Raw genomic sequence first — 22158 nt, 5'->3', positions numbered from 1 at the left:
TGGTAGTAAATTTTGTGCTTATTTGTTATGCAGTAATTCTGAATAAGGGTTGGACAATAATGTAATCATGAATTTCACGCAATCGTTTCTATATCATTTTATCGATATAAACAAGGGCATCAACATAACAAGAAGCTATTTAAAGAAAATGTTGTTTTTAATTGTAACTGAAACAATACTTTGTGTTATTTTAAATCTGGCGTTTAAGATTCAAATTAAACTAAAGATCTGCCTGCAAATAGCAAAATATACCGACCAGTGATTTATGATGGATTTGATGTATTAGTTCATGCAAAATTAATACAATGATTAAAGGGTTAAGTTTACTTGTGTTTTGCTGTATATTCATTCAATCAGTGAAACATTTAAAAACTGAAATGTTTTCCGAATATTCAGTGCAAAAAAATATTTTATTAATTTTAAGTTAGACATTAGTTAATCATCTGTTGGTCAAATGACACATAGACATGTTTGTAGCCGTTCAAATGAAAGTTATCTCTGATAATGAAATTGCTATCTAAATTACTGTACTATCGAATAGTTTGTAAAAAAAAACAACAACAAAACATAAAAAGGAACGTTATATTCTTTCAATGACCACAGAAGCTCAATAGTGAGTTTTTTTTTATTAAAATGATCTCTTGATGTAAGTTAAACAATGAAGTACATTACTTTATTTGCATTCTCAAATTATGGATTAGCAAGCAGGTGATTTATGTTTTTCGTCATTGTACAAAATTATGCGCACGTGACACACGTGCTGTGATCAAATCATGATAAAGTTAAAATGTCTGAGAGGGATTATATTATGATTCTTTTTTACCTAATTAATAGCAGACACACGTAAGATATTTGTAAGGTCACAACAAAATCCAGTCAAAAGAATACGATGTAACACTTTTGTCCGAGCTCTGAATACAACATCGCTATGTTTTGTTTACAAAAAAAAACGTTTGTATTTCTGTTTTTTATGTACATAAATTATTCTTTACTGCAAATGTTAAACACGCGAGGGTTTTTCTGTTGTAAAGTGACCTTCAACATACAAATAATTATTATATTTACTATAGACAAACGTTCATTGTTGATATCTATTTTCGCCACTTTTAGAATATTAAAATATATAAGACTATACTTTGTTTACATATTTTGTCCACTATTCACTAAAAATGTTTTTCTACAAATCCTCTCCTCCATGTTTGCTCATTTTGCATAGTAATCAATGCACATGTCACTTTGTATTCCAAATTTCTAAGAAGCAGTTCTCTATATATTATAATGACTGTTTTTTCAGTCAATAGCGATACATATCTCTAAAGGTGATTTTTATTTGAACATTTGAAATAAACCATGTTAAAAAAATATACATAAGCAAATAATTGTAATATCATTATTATATAACGCCTTCTCTTTAAATAGTAAAAAAGTACACAAATAAAGATGTAAATATGAATCTTCTATTCAAAATTTCTTACATAAACATTTTCAAAGAAAATATAATAAGATAATCGTATTATTGTAATCTCTCTATGTCAAAATCGTAATGTTTTTAGATTATACAAATTTATTTTAGTTCGTTTAAGTTGGAAGCTATAAGCAATTGAAACACTCTCGTTTCCCTTTCTGGAACCAACAATTACTTAACAATGAATGTTAAGTTTCTTGCCCAAGGACACAACGGCTTGCCCCTGATGGGGTTTGAACCAACGCGGTCAGCAATCCTTAGATTACTAGTCCGACGCGTTAACCACTCGTCCACGCAGTAATAAATGTGGTCAAAAAAATTGTGATTATGGTTGTTTGTACTTGTTTTAATAATATCATAAAGAGATCCTAAATAAGTATAAAATAGACATAAACTAAAATTGAAATATATTTATTTCCATGCATTTTCATATAATCTATGGTGTTTCTTTTAAAATTGTTTCCCCCTGGGTTGTGTATAGGGTTCATCAAATTTCATAAATAGACACTTATTCTATTGTTTCACTCGGTGTTTTACAATTTTTCTATTGTCTCACTAGGTGTTTATACAGTTTTTCTATTATTTCACTCGGTATTTATACAATTTTTATATTGTCTCACTCGGTGTTTATACAATTTTTATTTTGTTTCACTCGGTGTTATACAATTTTTCTATTGTTTCACTCGGTTTTTATACAATCCTTATATTGTTTCCCTCAGTGTTTATACAATTCTTTATTGTTTCACTCGGTGTTTATACCATTTTTATATTGTTTCACTCGGTGTCTATGGTGTATATTGTGTCTCCGATCCTAAACAATGTTGTAACTTTACACTCTAATCTTCTTAAAACTTTGAAAAGATACAATTAAAATAAAAGTACAGAAACGATAATTTTAGAATGGCGATTACATAAAGTATGTTAAAACCGTATTCAGTTTGTGTGAACATAAAAATAAAGATAACGAATGCATAACATATCTGAAAACATGAGTTAAAATGTGTGTAAAAATATAAGGAATAAAATAAGTTAAAAAAAAACGAACAACCAAAATGTATGTAAGCAAATGTTAAAACAGCACGTATTTCTTGTACCAAGTATGTTATTAAAAGTTGAATAAATATTCAATGTTGTTCAAATAAATGTGCAAAGAAATGTCTAAGAATATAATTAGATAGAGAATTAATAAAATGTGTGCAAAACATGTGTAAGAACTTGACATCACAAATGCATAGAATGCGTGCAAACAATGTTTAATGAGTTGAAAATAACAAATGCATAAAATGTATACAGAACATTTTTAATAGGTTAAAAAGACAAGGTCATAAAGTGTGCAAACTAATGTTTAAGAAGTTTAAAGATCATAACTATAACAAATGCATAAAAAGTATGCATCAATGTTGAAAATTGTTAAAAAAACTTGTGCAAACATGGTATAATAACATAGAACAGAACATATACTTTATTTCTGACTTGGGCTCAACACCCATCATCATAACATACATATACATGTATAATTATTACAATGCATGCGTCAAGAATCATATCATAACAAATTCAATCAGTTATATTCAAATATTATGACATAGCTAACATATTGATTGAGAATGCCAAAAATAAATTTCTACATTAATAATATCATATTGATATGCTAATCTACCAAATTGTCTCGTCTTTCAAATGCTTTAATACAAAATAATGCTAATTTTCTAATAACCAATTTTCTATCTGCGTTTAACAATTGTATGAATTTATAAACACTAGTATTAACAGTAAAGTATCTTGAAATGTACATACTTCTAAAATCACTATAAATTGGACATATTAATATAAAATGAAATTCATCCTCTATATCCCCGGACGTACATAATGTGCATTTTCTCTGACTTCTTTCAATACCCCTGTGTCTTCCAGATTCAATATGTAGTTTATGGGAACTTAATCTAATTTTTGCAAGAACTGATCTGTATTTTGCATTTTCTAATAATTTAAGATAAATAGACCTTTCATATTTAACTTTAACATTTGAATACAATTGCAAGGAAGAGCATAACGCCATGTCTGCTCGCCATTGGGTTACATATATATCCCTGAGACGTGATCTGAATACTGGTATAAAAATATTAATATTAACCGATTCTGGATATAACCATACTTCGGCAAATCCAGCGTTTTGTAACATGTCTCGAACTTTTGATGACCAGTTGACAACATTTGAGTTATTTGATATATCATTTCTTTGAGAACTTAGAGTAGTTGTTAAAATATAGTTTTGACTCTTATCGCCGTGTAACTTTAACCAATATTTTGCTATCCTAACATATCTTTCAATATACAGAGGAAATCTACCTAGTTCAGAATACAATGATAGAGTATTTGTTGACATTTTAACATTTAATAACCATTTACAAAATTTTCTTTGCACACGTTCAATATTTTCTGCTTTATTAAAGCCCCATACTTCACAATTATAATTCAAAATAGATAAAACATACGCATCGAACAAATTGAACATTATTTCTATAGATATATCTAACTCTTTTGTAATGTTAAGTAAAGAGTTCATTGCCCTTAAGCCTTTTCCACTAAGGGTATTTGTTGCTGGTACAAATGAACCGCCACTAGAAAATACAATTCCTAAATAATTGAAGTTTTGAACAATTTCTATATCAATTCCGTCATATGACCATTTGAACTCTCTACTTAATTGACCGCCTTTTCTAAAAACAACAATTTTAGTGTTATCAACATTTACAGTTAAATTCCATTTTTTGCAATACAATTGTAAATTATTTATATTGTTTTGTAGACCTTCTTTGGATTCAGAAAAAAGAACGGCATCATCCGCAAACAACAACGAATACATAGATATATGGTCTAGTGTAATGCAAGCATTTGGGTCTTCTTGTAAAAACATTTCAATATCATTCAAAAATATAGAGAACATGATCGGCGAGGTGATCTCCCCTTGAAAGAGACCTACATCACAGCTGAAAAAATCTGACAAACTATTTAAATGTCTTACACAAAGTTTAACATCTTCGTACATTGACCGTATAATAGAGAACAGTTTTCCGTCCACCCCGGTCTTTATGAGCTTATACCAAAGGTAATGTCTGTCAATTAAGTCATACGCCTTTTTATAATCCACAAAACAACAAAAGAGCTTATTTTTCGTTCTAAATTGTCTTTCTATTAAAGCATTAAATATAAAAATAGGATCAATAGTACCGTAATTCGGTTTAAAACCGAATTGTGCGTCAAAGTTTCTGTGTTTTCAGCCCAACGTTTCAATCGTTCATTTATGATAACTGTAAACAATTTAGCAAAACAGCTGATCAATGTTATTCCTCTATAATTATTCGGGTCAGACGAATCACCTTTTTTATATATTGGTATTATTACTCCTGTTGACCAGCTACGAGGAAACACTTTTGTATTTAATATGTGGTTAAACAATAATTCAATTGAACGTGCCGTTACAAATACACTTTCTTTGAAATATACATATAGGATATTGTCTAATGAACACGCCTTATTACAACCGAGTTTCTTGGTGGCGGATATTATTTCCTCTTTTTTGATTGGTTGATCCAGTTCAGCGAAGGAACTTCCATAGGAGTCTGGGGCTGTATCAAATTGCGACAAAAAGTCATTACATTCCATATTTTCACTAAGCATTGTATTAGAAGACAAGTTTTTGAAATGATCATAAAATTCTTCAACAGTTATATTTTCACCATTTGGATTTGAAGATTTCTTTTTAAATGTTTTCCAAAACTCTCGTGGATTTTTTCTTCTCATATCATTCATTTTTTTACCAACATTTTTATTAAAGCTTCTTTTATGCTTTTTACAAGTGTTTTTGTAATCACGTTTCTTTTCATGCAGGATATTTCTAGTGCTTTCGTTTTTTTCTAAATTATAGTCATAAATTGCCTGTAAATAACTTTCTCTCTTTAATTTACATTCATAATATTATTATATATATTATATTACATTTATAATAATATAATTTAAAAGACATTGAATACATAAAACGTGTGCAAACAAAATTTTTAAACAGTTAAAAATAACAAATTTAAATACATATAATGTTTAAGAATCTAAAATAAACAAATGCATAAAATATGGACTAACAAATAATTAAGAAGTTTAAGATATCAAATGCTTACAATATGTGCAAACAAATGTTTAAAAAAGTTAAAATAACAAATGCTTACAATGTGTGTAAACAAATGTTTAAGAAGCTGAAAATAACAAATGCATCAAATGCGTGCACGCAAATATTTAAATAGTTGAAATAACAAATGCATAAAATGTTTAAAAAGTTGAAATTAGCAACTGCATAAAATGCGGCAAACGAATGCTTACACGTACGATTTAAAAGTAATAAAATCGATACAATGTGTGTAAACAAATGTATAAGAGTTGAAAGTTATAAATGTTAAGGAACATAAATATAACAAATGCATACAAAAGTGTGCAAACAATTGTTTAAAAAGATAAAAATAACAAAATAACAAATGCATAAAAAGTGTGCAAACTAGTGTTTAATACATAGAATATGTACGTGTTAATCAAAATGGAAACGAAGTTAAAAATAACGAACATATATATGTTTTATAAGTTAAAAAGCATTATAATTATACATAAATAAAACGTTTGCTAACAAATATATATAAGAAATAAAAAAATCAATAAAAAATTTAACTTAAATTAACTTACTTCCATTTTTTTCTTCAAAATTATAACAAGAGTCACAGTCAAGCGGGAGCCGTGCTCGACTTTTTTCTTATTTGAGAAGTAACTGTAGCAAAGAATGCTCTAAAACTTTTTTCTTTTTTTTTCTTTTTTATTTTGGGCAAATATATTCATTTCGATAAATGAAAGCCTCGTTTTCAGTTAGTACAAATTGCCTGAATCACGCAAATGTTAGTCAGTAAGTACTATAATTGTAAAAATATGTAAAAGAATGTTAACATGATTGTCTGTGTAAAGCATATAAGTTTATACTTAAATAGCGTCCTTGTTCGTCAACTTCAAGTAAATGTTTCGAAATGTAACGTGCACAAAAATTAACAATATGACCAAATTAACAATATTTGTACTTAACCTATGTAAACACTGACAGTAAATCGAAGATGAAGAACTAACAGTAGCCTCAAACATCTTTGGTCAACGAAATGACGTCTCTTTTGATTAACTAAAGACTTTTTGACAAGCTTAATTACTTTCAAGAAGGTAGTTGGTGGTAAGAAGAAACGGGCAGGGACGCTGTTCTCCAAAGAAGATACACAGACATCCTAACATGTACTTAATTTGGACACTATACGAAAATTTACTTTTTAAATAAGTTTTTTATTTAAAAAAACAGCACGGATACAAAACATCAACACGAAGGCATGATTTAAAACTGGCATGCTTCATTCTCTCCTCGCCATACCCAGATTCAAGATTTTCTCGGCGATATAGCCAAATTGACACATATCTTCGGCCATTTCCTTCTTGTTTGAAGTAAGGCATTGATAGAGTGAGACATCAATGTAAGCTCTCTGGAGAATCTGTAAAGATATTAAAAAGGAGGTGAGAAAAAAACTTTTTAAAACTTATTTGATAATAGTATTGTCTTTTTTTACAATGTCTTCCTTAAAGATTATTAAGCTATACTGTATATAACGAAATATTATTGCAAGATTTATAAAACGGTCAAATAATGATGTTGCCATAATGTGAATTAAAGTGAATTAGTCAACAATTGAAGGTCTGTAATACCATAAATAATGATATTGATTAGGTAATTTTCACGATGTCTATTATTTCCAGTTTACTTTTGTTAAACAAAAATCAACAAATTCTTTTACTTCCAACGGACAACGAAATTTTGATATTTCGTCTTATGCCTATCTGTAAGAACCGGCTAGATTGCACGGCTAAAATAGCTTTCTTGGAAAATCCGAATCATAATGAAGGCGAAACATATACGGTCGTTATCAGATCTACATGTAAGAAATAAGTAGACATTAACTTAAGACAGCTTATATCATTTATTGTCGAGTATGTAAATAACTGTATTAACATGAAATTAAAAATCCTGATCTTACATAATAAGACATTCGATACTTACTCCGTATCTTAGTTCTGATTGTTTAAAAACACATCGTGTGTCATTCTAAACATTATTTGGTCACATTTGTATATTTGATATTTCAGTGAATTAAGAAAACTTCAATTTTAATGTTTTGAAAGAGCCTGAATAAACGATGTGCGAAATTTATTTGTGTACTCACGCGTCTTTTCTTCAGAACCACAACGTGAACATTGTCGCCTGTGAAGTTTTTCAGCACAAGCTGGTACCCATGTGAGATGCTCAGAAATTTCAGGATACGGTAAAATAAATATACAACGTCTGCCACTGACAACTCGCGTTCATTACACCACTCACTGAGGGAGACAACATCATATCTGGCAGGCAGGTTGCATGATGGTAGGTAAGGGTATATCTCAAGTATCGCCTTTCCCATTTCTGTATAATAAATAATTAACTTACGTTAGTTAAAACGACTGTGTCAAAAAATTTAAGTCTCTAAAATAAACGCCAATATCAACATTAATAAAGTTAATAGGTTATTATACTCAATTATGAATTTAATTCATATGATAAATCATAATTTTTTTTTAATTTTACAGCAAAGCACGGTTTAGATAGGACACAAATAACAATATTTCTCGAAAACTAGTAAAGATCAATAAAACTTATCATCAGTTATTTCAAGGTAACACATAGTTCCATGTTGTTAGTGTTTAAGGCACATCATTCCTCAACAATCCTTATTCTTTTATTCTTGAAAAAATGTCAAGGATGTGTTTAATAATGTTACAATAATGAATAAAGATCACGTTACAGGCTTCAGTACTAAAAAAGGTAGCACGGGAAGTCCAGTTATATGTTGTAAAGGTAGCAAAATGTAAACAAAGTAGTATTTTGACTTACGTACAAACTAATTCAATATAACTATACCAATTACCAACAGAACTAAAGATGCAAAAGATAGTTTATATATACAAAGAAGTGTATTTTTAAAAAATGAAACAAGGTACAAAACATAAAATGTTTTGAAAAATGAAATTGATAGCAATTCTGGGACATTATGGGTTGACATTTTTGTATGGCAGTCAGCTACTTTAATGACAAATTGTTTCACCTTTGACGCTACTTTTCCCCGATACAAGCATTTGATAAGCTCTTAAACCATGATTTAAATGTTATAAAATTCATGCAAGCCCTTTTTGAAAGAAGTAAATAAACGTTTAATCGTTTCTGAGACATAACGTGCTCTAAAGGTCAGATTTCAATATTTAAAAAAATTTGCTCTAGGAGGTATGATAACTGAGGAATGAAAGCTGAACTTAGGATTTTTCAAACAGGACATGCAAAAATAAAATGCCACTGCGTTTTGTATATAGGGCATACGAAAGAGTGTTAAAAAAGTAAAAGCTGTTATTTAGTACAGACGAATTACCTTTAGAGGGGTCCAATCTTGCCTGTTCGTCAACGCTTGGGCTGAATTTCTGGAAAATATTAACATTTTGATTATTGCAAAACTATTTAAGGTTTCATATTAAAATGTAAAATACTTTCAATCAAAGATGTTTGAAATTTCTTCTTCTGTGAGCTTGGTTAGCACGATATTCAAGAATGCGATACCAAAATGTTTAATTATTGAATTCACAATAGTTTTTATACCTATAACACCGGTGCTTGCGGGGCAGGACAATGTCCTACATTTACTGTGAAAAGGCTCAATGAACCTAAACATGCGCCATCCTGGGCGTTCATTAAATTTATTTTGTATATGGAATATATATATATATATATATATATATATATATATATATATATATATATATATATATATATATATATATATATATATATATATATATATATATATATATAAATATATATACGACAATGCTAGATAATGCATGAATTCACTAAGGTACCATTTGTATAAGTTTAACCGCTAAATTGAAGACCCATACAAATGTATTCATTTCACTATGCTATTGTGAGAAGTGTATGAGCATACATTATGCGTTTTAATTTTTCCAGTATCTGCTAAAGTACATCTTGACAATAAAAATGAAAAAAATGATATTACGATAATTCTAATTCCTTTATCAAAAAGTAAATTTGTCATTAAAATAAATTTAAAGTAAATATAGAAATATTGATGCAAGGTCAACCATGTAGTTCTATATACAGGTATGTGGTTAATCTTTCACCTTGCAGCAGTAACATTTTAATACCTACATGCATAAAAGTAAAATGGGAGTAAAACCTTTACTACAGTAAGGTGACAAATGTTTTTTTTATGGTGTATAATGTCATCCTGGAATTAAACATACTGACTGATTATAATTGACTGATTTATTAATATGCAGCATTGTTATCAATCAGGTAAAAAAGATGTTTTTCTTCTGCAGTTAGAACCACCCTTGATATCCCGTTGTACATTTAGTTTAGATAATATTTTATTTGTAATCTTGTCATAAACATAATAAATATCTTAAAATTAAATGGAACCGATTGAGCAGTAACCTTAAAATGTTTTAAAACTCTCTTTGAGTGTGTCAAGACATGGCTGAGCGGTTAACGCGTCTGACTAGTGATCTAAAGATCGCTAGTTCTGTGAGTTTAAACCCTGTCAAGAGCAAGCCGTTGTTTTATTGAGCACGAAATGTTACACTCATTGGTCAGTACTGTTTAAGTTCCTTCCTACACAATAAAAAAAACTTAAATAAACTAAATCATAAATACAGACATGGGCTGTCAACACAGAAACAAAACCACCATGCTGTCAAAGACGAATAAGTGTTCTTGTAAACAACAACAAAATTCTCAGAATACACGGTTACGACATTATTAGCTTTGATTAGTGTGAGTCATGTTAAAACCCACACAAATCAAAGTTAATAGTTTTATTGATAAAATCATAATGATATATAAATACATCGTATAAGATACAATAGTATTAGAATCGAAGGGTGTCCACTATTTTGTTTCTGATCGATAGTGTGCAACGACGAATAGCTCTTGTTGGAGTTCATTTTTCATTTAAAAATAACGAATAAAAAAACTGTCGTTTGTAAACAAATGACTCTTTATCAAGATGATTAATATAATAATCTAACATCATTCTACTAACCTTGCTGCTGTAGATAGCGGTTAAGGTGTACATAAATGGGTTGAGAGCAGAATTGATTGGTAAAACAAACACTGCCGTCCAAGCATATACCTCTCCTGGTATGATATGTCCTGTTAGAGCTAAACATCCTGTACAGTATATAATATCTATATTTACTATCTAAACACACATAAATAAATAAGAACATGCTACCTAGACGCTTGCCTGTTTAGATCTGTGCAGTTTTTGAACTTTGAGGGGAAGCATTGTGACACAAAAATTACATAACGTCCGTACTGTGACGGGATGGTACGCGTATTGTGCCAGGAATATGCCACCTTGTGTATCATTTATATATATAGACAGTGGTGACACGCTCGTAATTGTTTAACCGAATGCCTTGGACATGAATTAATTTCATCCCGATTATGGCCAACGATAAAACATCAAATTTGAGAGTGGCATATCAGACATAAAAGGCATCAGACCCGTTCCAAATCAAACCTTAATGTGTGACCTCCGTTTACTATATAAAAGGCGGCTATTAATAACTATGTCCGAACAGCACCTTTCAAATCATCTCAAAAGGTAGAATACAAACCTTAAAAAAGTAAACATTTAAATTTCTTTAAACGAACTTGTTTCCTTGTTCCTAAAAGTAAACAAATGGATAGATTGAAGGTTTCAAATGTTTTATAACAATTCAATTAAACAGCTCCTACGCTGATGCGTTTTGTCTCAATGCAAAACAGTTCCCAGGGAGGCAACGGGTTTAAGCATAATTTAATTTAAGCCTTGTTCAATAAACTACAGACAGTTGCACAGTCCCTTGTTTGTATACGGAGATTTCAAAACGTCTTTGTCATTCCAATTGAAGAAATGTAATTGAAAATGTTTTACAACAAAGCAAGAAATTTTAATTGGTCCTGAAGTGTAACGCAGGGATGTGGATGTAAATATTTCATGTGCTTGTATATTTACTGAAGACTCGCAAAATAAATTGTGTCATTCCGCAGTAAATCATGCGTTTTGTTAAAAAACATTTTACACTAGACTGTTTTGCAGTCGAATAATATTTTAAAAGAAGAACAACGAAAATACAAAAACAAGATATGGTTTCAATAAGTTTAACAATTTCTCTTATACCAAATACATAGTTTAAAATTCGTCAAATAACCCAGTCAGTGCAGTGTCAAATACATCACTTTTTACACAGACTTTGAGACTTATTAAACTCATCGGAATTCATTGAGCCGCGCCATGACAAAACCAACATAATGGGTTTGCGACCAGCATGGATCCAGACCAGCCTTCGCATCCGTGCAGTCTGATCAGGATCAATGCTGTTCGCTATCAGTTTTTGTACTTGTTATAGGGTTTGTAAGCGAACAGCATGGATCCTGATTAGACTGTGCGGATGCACAGGCTGGTCTGGATCCATGCTGGTCGCAAACCCATTATGTTGGTTTTGTCATGGCGCGGCTCAATTATGAAACTTAATCGAAATCAACTATTGTAATAATGAAAACTTTTCAAATTACCCGTCAGTTCAATTGAAATCTATTTTTCTATTATTAATAATTAAAAACTGTTAAAATACCAATCATTCCAGTGGGGATTTATTTTTGTAATAATCAAAACTCGTTCAATTGGCCGTCATACCAAATTGTATTCAATTTTGTAAGTTAAAACTCGTCAAGTTTCCCGTCATTCTAAATTGGAATTCACTTTTGTAATAATCAAGACTCGATTATTTACCCGTCATACAAAATTGAATTTACTTTAAATTTGTAATTATTAAAATACATTATATTACCCATCATTCCAATTGGAAACCAACACAGAAAATCAGTGGTGACGACCAGCAGAAGGTTCCTTGCCACTTTTAAATCATTTGTACGAGTAGTAGTCAAAGCCTTTTGTACGGACGAAGCCTTTTTAATCTCCGTGTATATCAGTAATTGGCCAACAGCAATCATTACGAATGTGACCATGTTGAAGCCAATGAACAACAAAATAGAGTACAGCCATCCTGGTTGACGGTCACGTGTCAACGGTAGAGCCAAACATACACCAGATTTACTGTAAAATTGTCCTTTAAAGTAGTCCGTGTATAGGATAGGAAGTATAGAAATGAATACAACGAAAATCCAAACCGAGCCTACAGCAACCGTTGCCGACCTCTCTTTAAATCGTATCTGTCCAAACGGATATTTGATAATAAGAATTCTGTCGACAGTGATCAGACACATGAAAAGCACACTTGCCTCTGATGACACTGTTGATATAACCCCTGCCATCGTACACCAGAAACTGTTTCTCCAATATTCGTCAACTTCTATATACCTGTAATTGAATATGTCAAAGTTTTATCTGAGTTATCGATTTGAAAAGAAGTTAAAATGAAAGGTTTTAAAACTTTAAAACTACAAATGATTTTATGCCTTCAAAAAGTTGATATATTTCAAAATAAAGATACCACCTATTCTAATTAATTTAACAGACTGTCTAGAAAAAAATCATCAAAATATGTAAGCACTCTTCCTCAATATGCGTTTGAACCCATGTCCCAAATTTTGAAGTTTTATAACTTTTTCTAGTATACAGGTTTTCTATTCTAAAACAAGCACAAAAAATAGTTTTTTTTTCATATGATATTCATACTTAAATATCATAGCTTTTATTCTGTACGCCATCTTATAATTTCTGACTTTTGATGATAAAAAAGAGCGGGCATGAAAAAACAAGGGAATGGATGTTCGACCAAACCAAAAGAAAATAATGCGTCGGATTATCTATACAGAATTTATATCGTGCTTACAGAACGTGTTTTACGCTATTATCCATCTTTCATATTGTCATATATTCATTTGTTTATCTACCACATGTCAGACCATCATATGTTCTTTGTTTTTTTTTTCTATGTTATCTATATATACCAGACTATCAAATGTTTATCGTTTCTCTCTATTTTATGTCAGACTAGCATATGCCCTGTGTTTCTGTCTATCATATGTCGAACAATAGCATGTTCATTGACCCTATCGATAATAACGAAAGACTATCCAATACGCCATGTGTCCATCTATCATATGTCAGACTATCATATCTACATTGAAATATAGCATTGAGAAGTTTTCTTTCAAGTAAAAAAGTGATAAATAATATTATGTATTAAAGATTCGCACACACAGATACATCAATATAGTACAACGTGATATGTTACCTGTTTCTAAAGATCCTGTCAGCAATGGCGATAATCAGCATGTAGATTCCCATCAACAGGTCAGCGAGGGCTAAGTTTGTAACAAATATTCCATAACCTAGTTTAAGCCTCTTCTTGTCGTAAATTAGTCTATAGATTAGCGACATGACATTTCCAACAAAAGCTAAAATACCGATTGTCCACATTAGCGCTTGTAGTGTGCTATTTCGCATCAAATCCTCGCACGATGAAAATTCATCCTTATGTGGATAACAATCATTTTCGTTTAGATCAGATGGTCGGATGCAGCAAAATTTAAAAGCCGATGTTTTCAGTTGTTTAACACCACTCAATCCCGTAAACATTTGTTTACTGAAGTCCTTGATAGGGTTAAATCTTATGTCTATGTTAACAGTCTCTAAAGAATCAAAAGTGCCATCTTTGACTGTGACGATTTTGTTGTGCCTTAAATCTAGATTATTTAATGTAAGACCGTTAAACGTATTTGCATGAAGAGTTTTTATCTTCGTACCCTGTATTTTCAAGGTTCGAATCAAAATTCCGTAGAAAGCATGCGGTTCAATGGACATTAATTTGCTATTACCCTCAAGTAATAAAATCTCTAACACTTTCAAAACAGAAAAAGCATACGAAGGAATTAATCCAATTTCGTTGAAAGAAAGATCGAGGACCTTTAGATTCGGTGAGAATTCAAACGATGTGTTAGAAATGTATTTGATTTTACATACGGACATCTTTAATGAAACAAGTAATTTGAACGAGGATCTTGTTTCACTATTTTCCAAAATATCTTTGCACACTCTTGGTGAATTTGTTGCATCTAATATTCTTGCCGGGGAGTACTTCTTAAAATCTATGCTGTCGCTCGTATTTGCATGAGAACAATTAACGATTAATGAACGACACAAACACAATGGGGGACATTCAAAGTCACAGTTCATTTCATCGTCTCCAGATGGACATTGTTTTGTTCCATCACAAACTTGACCTATGGGTATGCATACCTTACTGAAAACACATCGGAACATTCCTTTACATTGTGTAACTTTTCCTACAAAGCAAACAAAACATCTTTCAGAGACATATACCGCGTATGAAGATACTTTTATGACAGCAAAAAGGGCCAATTCTTTAAATAGAAATAGTGAAGATGCTAACACGAAAAGCACCGTTTAACAGTACATAATGTCGACATATGAAACCCGCAAACTTAGACATTTCATTAATGAATTGTGCCGTAAGTAAAATAAGGCAATTCAAACTATCTCGTTGAGTATGTGAACCCGTAAAATACACACAGAATATAGAATGCCGGAAAAAATGACTTTTTCAACCCATTACATGTTGAGTGTACTGGTCTTCCTTTTTCTGTCACGATTGCAATTAACATGAAATGAAGATGAAGACTTAATAATTAAAATGACTAAAGAAAACAAAGCAAAATAATCAAATGCTCTAGAACAGGTTACCGTTACATATCTCTGGAAAGAGCTTATTTCCAATGTTGTTTAGCATGTCCAGCTGTCGAAGCTTTATTGTTTTAACAAGTTCTCTGTCATCAGTTGCTACATCTGTCCGCAAATTTATGTACTTTACTAATAAGTAGTTGAAATGTTCAGTGGAAGACATATTACGAAATGTGTTAATTATATTAAGAGTTTCATTTTCTATGTTTGGTTCATCTATGAGCCATATTACTGCAGTGGTTTTTCTAACACCTCCTTCTTTAAGTAGGTCATTTAAAAAGATCCGAATGTCACTACCTTTCACACCAAATCGTTTTAATGGTTTCATTGTATACTGAGAGTTCATCATGACATCAGACCTTTGGAACTCCACATATGCATCCATCTTTTTACTTGGAATTGGATAGGTCTTTTGTACATAGTGATAATCTGTTTCGAAAATTATTATTTTACTTCCCTTTGTAAATAGTGATCCACCAAGTTTGTTTACTAAATATCGAAGATGGGATTCATCTCTGTTTTCTCTCGTGACATCAGGAAATATTATTACAACTGATCTGTTCTCGCTGTTACATTCTGTCAAAGGAAAGAGACTTACGTTCTAATGTTCTATATTGCGATACCCTGATATCATATCCCTGACTACCAAAACACTTCATTGATAAAAAACTTAAGAAACGTTAAGGTCTGTTGTTCTTCATATTGTTTAAACGTATCATATTTACAAGGTAAATATTTTCTATTTATTTATTTATTTTCTTAGGAAGCAAAATCAATTATGAAATTCTGGAAACAAAGTGATCCCTCGGAAGCATCAATCACAACAAAATAATATTAGAATTGCAGACTCGGTTTGATTGAGTCTGTACATGAGGGATAATGAATAAGTGCAACATCCCTCACGCCCCCTAGCACCGGCTTGAGCGGTACTCAATTCTCAACACTTTATAGTGTTGGTATCAAGCCATCGATTATATCTAACATGATTTTTATGTGTGTTTTTTTTGTTCTTTTCTTCCAAAAAATGTTTCGTTTTAAAAAACAACAATGTCTGATCATACTAATATCACAAACATTGTAGCATTAGAAAATGTTTTAAAGCTTTGATGTCCTAGGCTTCGGTGTCGAAGGATTATTTTTACGGATATAACATAATAATAATACAGAGGCCGACACCCATGTGGATGAGTGGTTGTCTTTAAGGTATGAAACATCAGACATCCCAGCGTGACTATATATGGGTTCGAATTACTTGAGTCTATGCACTTCTTAGCTCCAGCAGATGAGGTGATTTTGAACCCTAGTCTTGTTCGAATATTTTAACGCCCGAGGTTAGCCAAAATCATATTTCCTATTTCGGCGCGATATGACATCAATTTTGTTGGTGCGCTTTAAACCAAACAAAACAAAAGCCGTGTATAATGCTGGCATTGGTTTACCAGCCGACTTTTATTCAGAGAAAAAATATAAGTCTACTCTCGTTTGTATCTTAAGTTATTTATTGAAACTAGCGTAAAATTGGGCAATATGGAACAAAAACATTCGAATATTCAGTGACTTTTAGCTCTAATATCGGATTCCGAAGTAGATCATGTTGACGACGCAAGACGCATTTTCTAAAAATGATATATGTATCATTTTGAGTTTTATACATATCACAATGCTGACTAACCTAGATGACGAGGTACTTGAATTACAACTTGAAGTTTTAAGGTTCGATTTAAGCTCAAATATGAATCCCTTTTTTGTTAATATTTCTTTCTTTAATATTGCAAAACTCGCAACACAACCTTAAATATGTAGTTACAATTGAAAAATAATAAAAAAACTTGACCCATCAGTTAAGCAATCGATTTATCAGGTGATGCTTAAAATGATACAATAATAATTTTAGAAATATCTTAAAAAACATTGTTTGTCGAAAGTTAGGACCTGCAACATTTCGGATACATTTTTTCCCGGTAGAAACTATCGTTACCGGACCGTAAGTATTAAGATTAAAATATCAGAACTTTACTTCTAATAAAACAACTTCGTAGTTGAATGTACGGAAATAAACTTAACTGTTCCCGAAAATTAATCAGTCTCAGATCAATTTTGCCAAACAGTAATTTTAATATAATTTTTATAACTAACTACTCAAAATAATGAAATATTTTAATTTACATCTAAAGATTACTTAAAATTAACATTAAAACTTACTTTTCATTTTGCTCATAAGTTTAAGGTAAAGCTATTCATTGTTGTTACCAAAGGTACTTACCATAAATTATTGTACATTATGAGTTAATTTGCATTACATTTCTGTTTCATCATAAGTAAACTCTATTCACCATATTCAGTAAACTTACCACAAAGTTTTTCATCATAACCATCAGGACAATCTGCGTTACCATTACACACATAATGGAAAGGTATACAGTAACTTGATGGGCACTTGATATAGTTATGTGGACAAGTAAAATTTGCTGCAAAAGAAAGAAAAAAATATGAATATTACTGTAATATTAAGGTTAAATTAACCGAATCGAATCTAGATTTTTCAAAGTATTGTTTACAATTGATGAATTCTTATAACAAGTTAAATAATTATTACACGGAAATGTTAAATAGAGAATATACAACAGCAAACGATGTAATTCTTTTCCCTTATTAACATTTATTAATAAGAAACATAACATTAATTGATTGCTGAACTTAAGACTTTCTGTTATTTAGATTTATTCTGTTTCAAATGCTGTAAGAAAAAAACTACCAACATATAATGTTTATATAACAAGAAAACAGTAAACTATAAGGAACCTTTTTGAAAAGAAGGCAACAAACACAGAAATATAATAATCTTAAAGATTTTAATGGTACTTGTTGTGTTATATATTCAATTAATTTCCTTAAGTGCGAAAATCATCAGATTCATATCTACACTCCTATCCTCCCCGAACAATGTTGGTTCAATCCGCTTGTTAATGCTTTTCGGTCTTTCAGCTTTGCATCTTTATTATGGTAAGTTAGTTATTCAAACAAGGTCTGGCACTTTAAGCCAGTAAAAGCTGGATGGTTGCCCGCTATTTATTTATTTATGATATTAGTGTATGACCTTTAATAACAAAACCACGACAATATGTACTTACCACAGCTTTGAATATGCGATAAAGACCTGCAACCTCTGATTATATCTTTCCACCCTTTGTCATATAAGCATCTATATGACTGGTTGACAGGCCTAGCCCCAAGTCGACAATGTACGTTTTGTTCATAATCTGGCACAGCTGTAAGTAATATTATATTACCAGAAACAGTTGAACCCTTTCATTATTATCGCATTTTTCAACAGATTTTCATTAAGAATAAATGATAAAATCTCAATCCTAGTGTTTATCATTTGCATTCAAATTTGAAGAAAACATACTTTTATGCACAAAGATCAAGTTGGTCACAAAAAAAACAAAAACGATAGTTTGTATAATTCAGAATAAAGAAGAGAAAATAAAGAACACCATCAAAAAAAGATAGCAAATTAGGTCAACAGAATTTTACCGACCATTTTTAACCAAGAAACAATCTAAATGTCATTTTATCAAGTCTGTAACTATACAGTATTTGGTGTAAGTAATAATATTCATTTCACACCTAATAAAACACAATCAATGAATTTTCAGCTTTTGAACCGGTAGATGTTCCAATAAAAAATATTATCGGATCACATCTAACTATATATACTAATACGAACAGTCTGTTTAAAGATGTTTAAAGGATTTCAATATTAAGTGCAAAAATAGCGCCACCAACAGTATAAAGCCTGAAGAGCGGCATTATCTATATAAAACCATTAACCCTTTCGCTGCCAGAGGGTTATTGTTTTATTGTTCACCTATTTGCCAGAGGATTTTCTAAGAAATTACTATATTATTAATTAATATAATTATTATTATTTGTTATATGTATTATAATAATTATATATGTTTCCAAATCTGTTAGTATACTAATAATTATTGTCGATGGTATAATTTTCTTTATATTTATTATTATTTTTATTATTATTATTAATTTATTATTATTACTATTATTATTATAGAAACGGCTAAAGCCGTCCATATGGCAAACACGCCGAAAATAACAGGGACGGCTTAAGCCGTCCCTTAGAATGGCAGTGAAAGGGTTAAAGATTCTAATTGTAACTTTTAATACGTATTATTACAAAGTACTGAATCAGTCTGACCTTTTAGATTGCCATAAAACAATCAAAAGATGGTTCAACAAATCATGAATACAAATAAATGCATTTTAGATGATCTGGTTTAACATCGCATCCGATCACATAATCGGATGCAAATTAACCCACTTCCTACATTGTTTTATTAGTGATAGACGTCCAGCAAAAGCCGACCAAGTGTAATGTTTCTAAAAATAACTGAAGCAGACAATGGATTTTTACACACAAACAAAACCTACCTTTATGATGCATTTCTGCAAAGCAGAATATTACTGACTTTTTTCAGAAAGACAACAAAAGTAAGTCTACTTCTTTCTGACCACCGGTGGTTTCCCGTTTTAGGACTTGAAGTTTATCTGTCAGATATATCTATTCTTGCAATATTTATTGTTTTGAACCTATCACACATTATTCAGTACATGTAAAACGGTAAATAATTTTATACCTCAGGCATTTTTTGATAAGAAAGTGTATTTCTACGCTTCTATCAGCAGAGATAAAACAAAAAATCATGTTTCTGTGTTTAATTGGCATACAACACTACAATACAGAAAGGGTGACAGGGCTTAGTAGTTCTTGATTTTAATATATTATCTAATTAGTGAAAAGTTTCTTAGACAAACAATGTGGGAAATTGTTTTCTTATTTCAAAATTGATACAATTTAGATTCTAACATGATGATGTTTAACAAAAAATGTGACTACACATTTATACCTTCCATACCTTACATATTTTGCATCTTCTATATTTAGATGACCTTTGTCTGAAATCAGTATATAAGGGATTTTTTGTGCTAGGAAAATAGTTATTTTGTTTGGTGCTTTCATTGATTTGTATTTTTTAGTATAAATGGATAAGTTTGTTTTGTCTTTGTTACTGGTCAGTGAGAGCAGAAACTTACCATTGAAGCTATGTTTATCCGTAATAATTAGAATTTGGTAAAAGTGTGTCACCAATATTAGAGAAATGAAATGAGTCGTGGAAAATGTGCACATGCCATATAAAACTGGAAAAATAGCTGACACCATCAGGGACGGCTAATTGTAGTACTATTACAAGACAAATAGCAGATAAAATTAATGTTTTTGATTCTGATTTGACGGATTCATATGAATAATGTTTTGTTCCTCATGTGTAAATGTGAAAGAAAAGTCCTGAATAGAAAAAGGTCAAGGCCAAAAAACCTTCATTTAAAAAAAAATCAAATGCAAAAATTTTGTTCAATTCTGTAAAGACCCAATGCTTGGTGTAAGGAAGTAACTAAGAAATAATAATTTATTTCTTCGGTGAGGAAATGATAAGAGAACTTTTCTTGTTCAACTACACAAAATTGTATTTTGAATAAAGTAAGAAAACTCACATGTATGTTAATCTATTAGTGCAATCCTATACTTGACACTATTTCTGACCGGAGTTGATGACATTGAGAATTATACAATTATTTTTAACTTGAATATTATGTGTCTGTAAAATTGATAAACTTTTAATAGTGGGAAATACAGACAAAGAGTTTTCTCATTGTGTTCATTTTCATTGTGAAATGTACTGGATTTATGCATTTTTTATTAATATAAACTGTAATTCATTCAAGGCTAATTGGATTATTCTGACAAAACTTACAAAATTATATCAAGTAAGTAATGCATTAATGTACTTATTGCATGTGCATGGATTTCCATGTGATCACATTGCTATGTTTACTAACAATGTGGTCACAAAGATATTTACATAATAAACTCCTCCCCTTTGTTCAAATTTTATTTTCTGTTATCATTTGTTCATACTTTTTGCAATTTCTTATCTATACTGATAGATTAATCATTCAGCTTCACTCAGGATTTTTTTTCATTGTACAAAACATTATTTTATATCAAATATTTTTGAAAATCTCTCCCTGGAACTGAATTCAGTTTGAAAATTTAAGGGATACCACCCACCAGCCATTACCTACATAGGATGGGCCTTTTAAATGAGCTTCAATGATATGTTTATACATATGATATAATTTTATTTTTGTTATGGTTTGTTTTGGCTTAGATGGCTTGTTAATTTTTTTTATTTCTATACTTTAAAACAAATGTTATTGTATTGCCTTTTAAGTAGAAAAAGCAATCACTACCAAATGTGCTTAGCTTACCTTTTTACGTCTTCAATGTAAAATTTGGATTTGTCTTTTTTTAAATCTTTATGAAACGTTGCACTTTATGAAACGTCGAAACTATTTTTAAACATGTGCAAGGCTTTATAACACATACACAAAGATTTAAGCGCTAATTAAAACCCACTATCGCTTCGTCCCTGAAAAAGACCCACACATCTCAAATCTTTCTTCCCCTCCTAACTTTACTTCATGGACTTTCCTTACCTTTATTTTCTCTCTTTGATAATTACTAAACTTAAAATGTTTTAAAAATCAAAACATTTTTCTTTTTGATTTTTTTGTCTGTTTTATCTGTTTTTCTCTTTATTTAAAACCAGGTCTACCCTTTAGTTTATTTATTTTGTTCCGGTTCAAAAATGTTTCAAATGAAGTAATATCGTCAGTGCAGATTCTTATGACAGACAGAAGCGAGGCTTAGTATAAGCTACAAAGCTT

At 30.6% G+C, this 22158-nt stretch overlaps 1 protein-coding gene across 1 annotated transcript; it reads right to left on the bottom strand.

The window, feature by feature from the left end:
- Window positions 1–5505: 5505 nt before the first annotated feature.
- On the bottom strand, window positions 5506–18756 carry LOC132751398 (G-protein coupled receptor GRL101-like). Its single transcript, XM_060741565.1, has 9 exons — window positions 18480–18756; window positions 17700–17816; window positions 15352–15924; window positions 13883–14933; window positions 12473–13002; window positions 10678–10805; window positions 8989–9037; window positions 7756–7991; window positions 5506–7029 (listed from the first exon to the last, which is right to left on the bottom strand). The coding sequence occupies exons 3-9, from the start codon at window positions 15731–15733 to the stop codon at window positions 6892–6894; spliced, it is 2514 nt and encodes an 837-aa protein (XP_060597548.1). The 5' UTR covers window positions 15734–15924; window positions 17700–17816; window positions 18480–18756; the 3' UTR covers window positions 5506–6891.
- Between the last annotated feature and the right edge of the window lie 3402 nt (window positions 18757–22158).

The sequence above is a fragment of the Ruditapes philippinarum genome, unplaced genomic scaffold (assembly GCF_026571515.1).
Source record: "Ruditapes philippinarum isolate M1 unplaced genomic scaffold, ASM2657151v2 ctg3410_1_1_1_1, whole genome shotgun sequence".
Taxonomy (NCBI): domain Eukaryota; kingdom Metazoa; phylum Mollusca; class Bivalvia; order Venerida; family Veneridae; genus Ruditapes; species Ruditapes philippinarum.
This window is presented reverse-complemented; position numbering and strand designations above follow the sequence as displayed.

Coding starts and splice junctions, on each gene's coding strand:
- LOC132751398 (XM_060741565.1), bottom strand. CDS start 15,733: ATGGATGCATATGTGGAGTTCCAAAGGTCTGATGTCATGATGAACTCT. Junction 14,934..15,351: donor CTTTCCAGAGATATGTAACG/GTAACCTGTTCT, acceptor TTTGCTTTGTAG/GAAAAGTTACACAATGTAAA. Junction 9,038..10,677: donor CCGCTATCTACAGCAGCAAG/GTTAGTAGAATG, acceptor AATATTTTCCAG/AAATTCAGCCCAAGCGTTGA.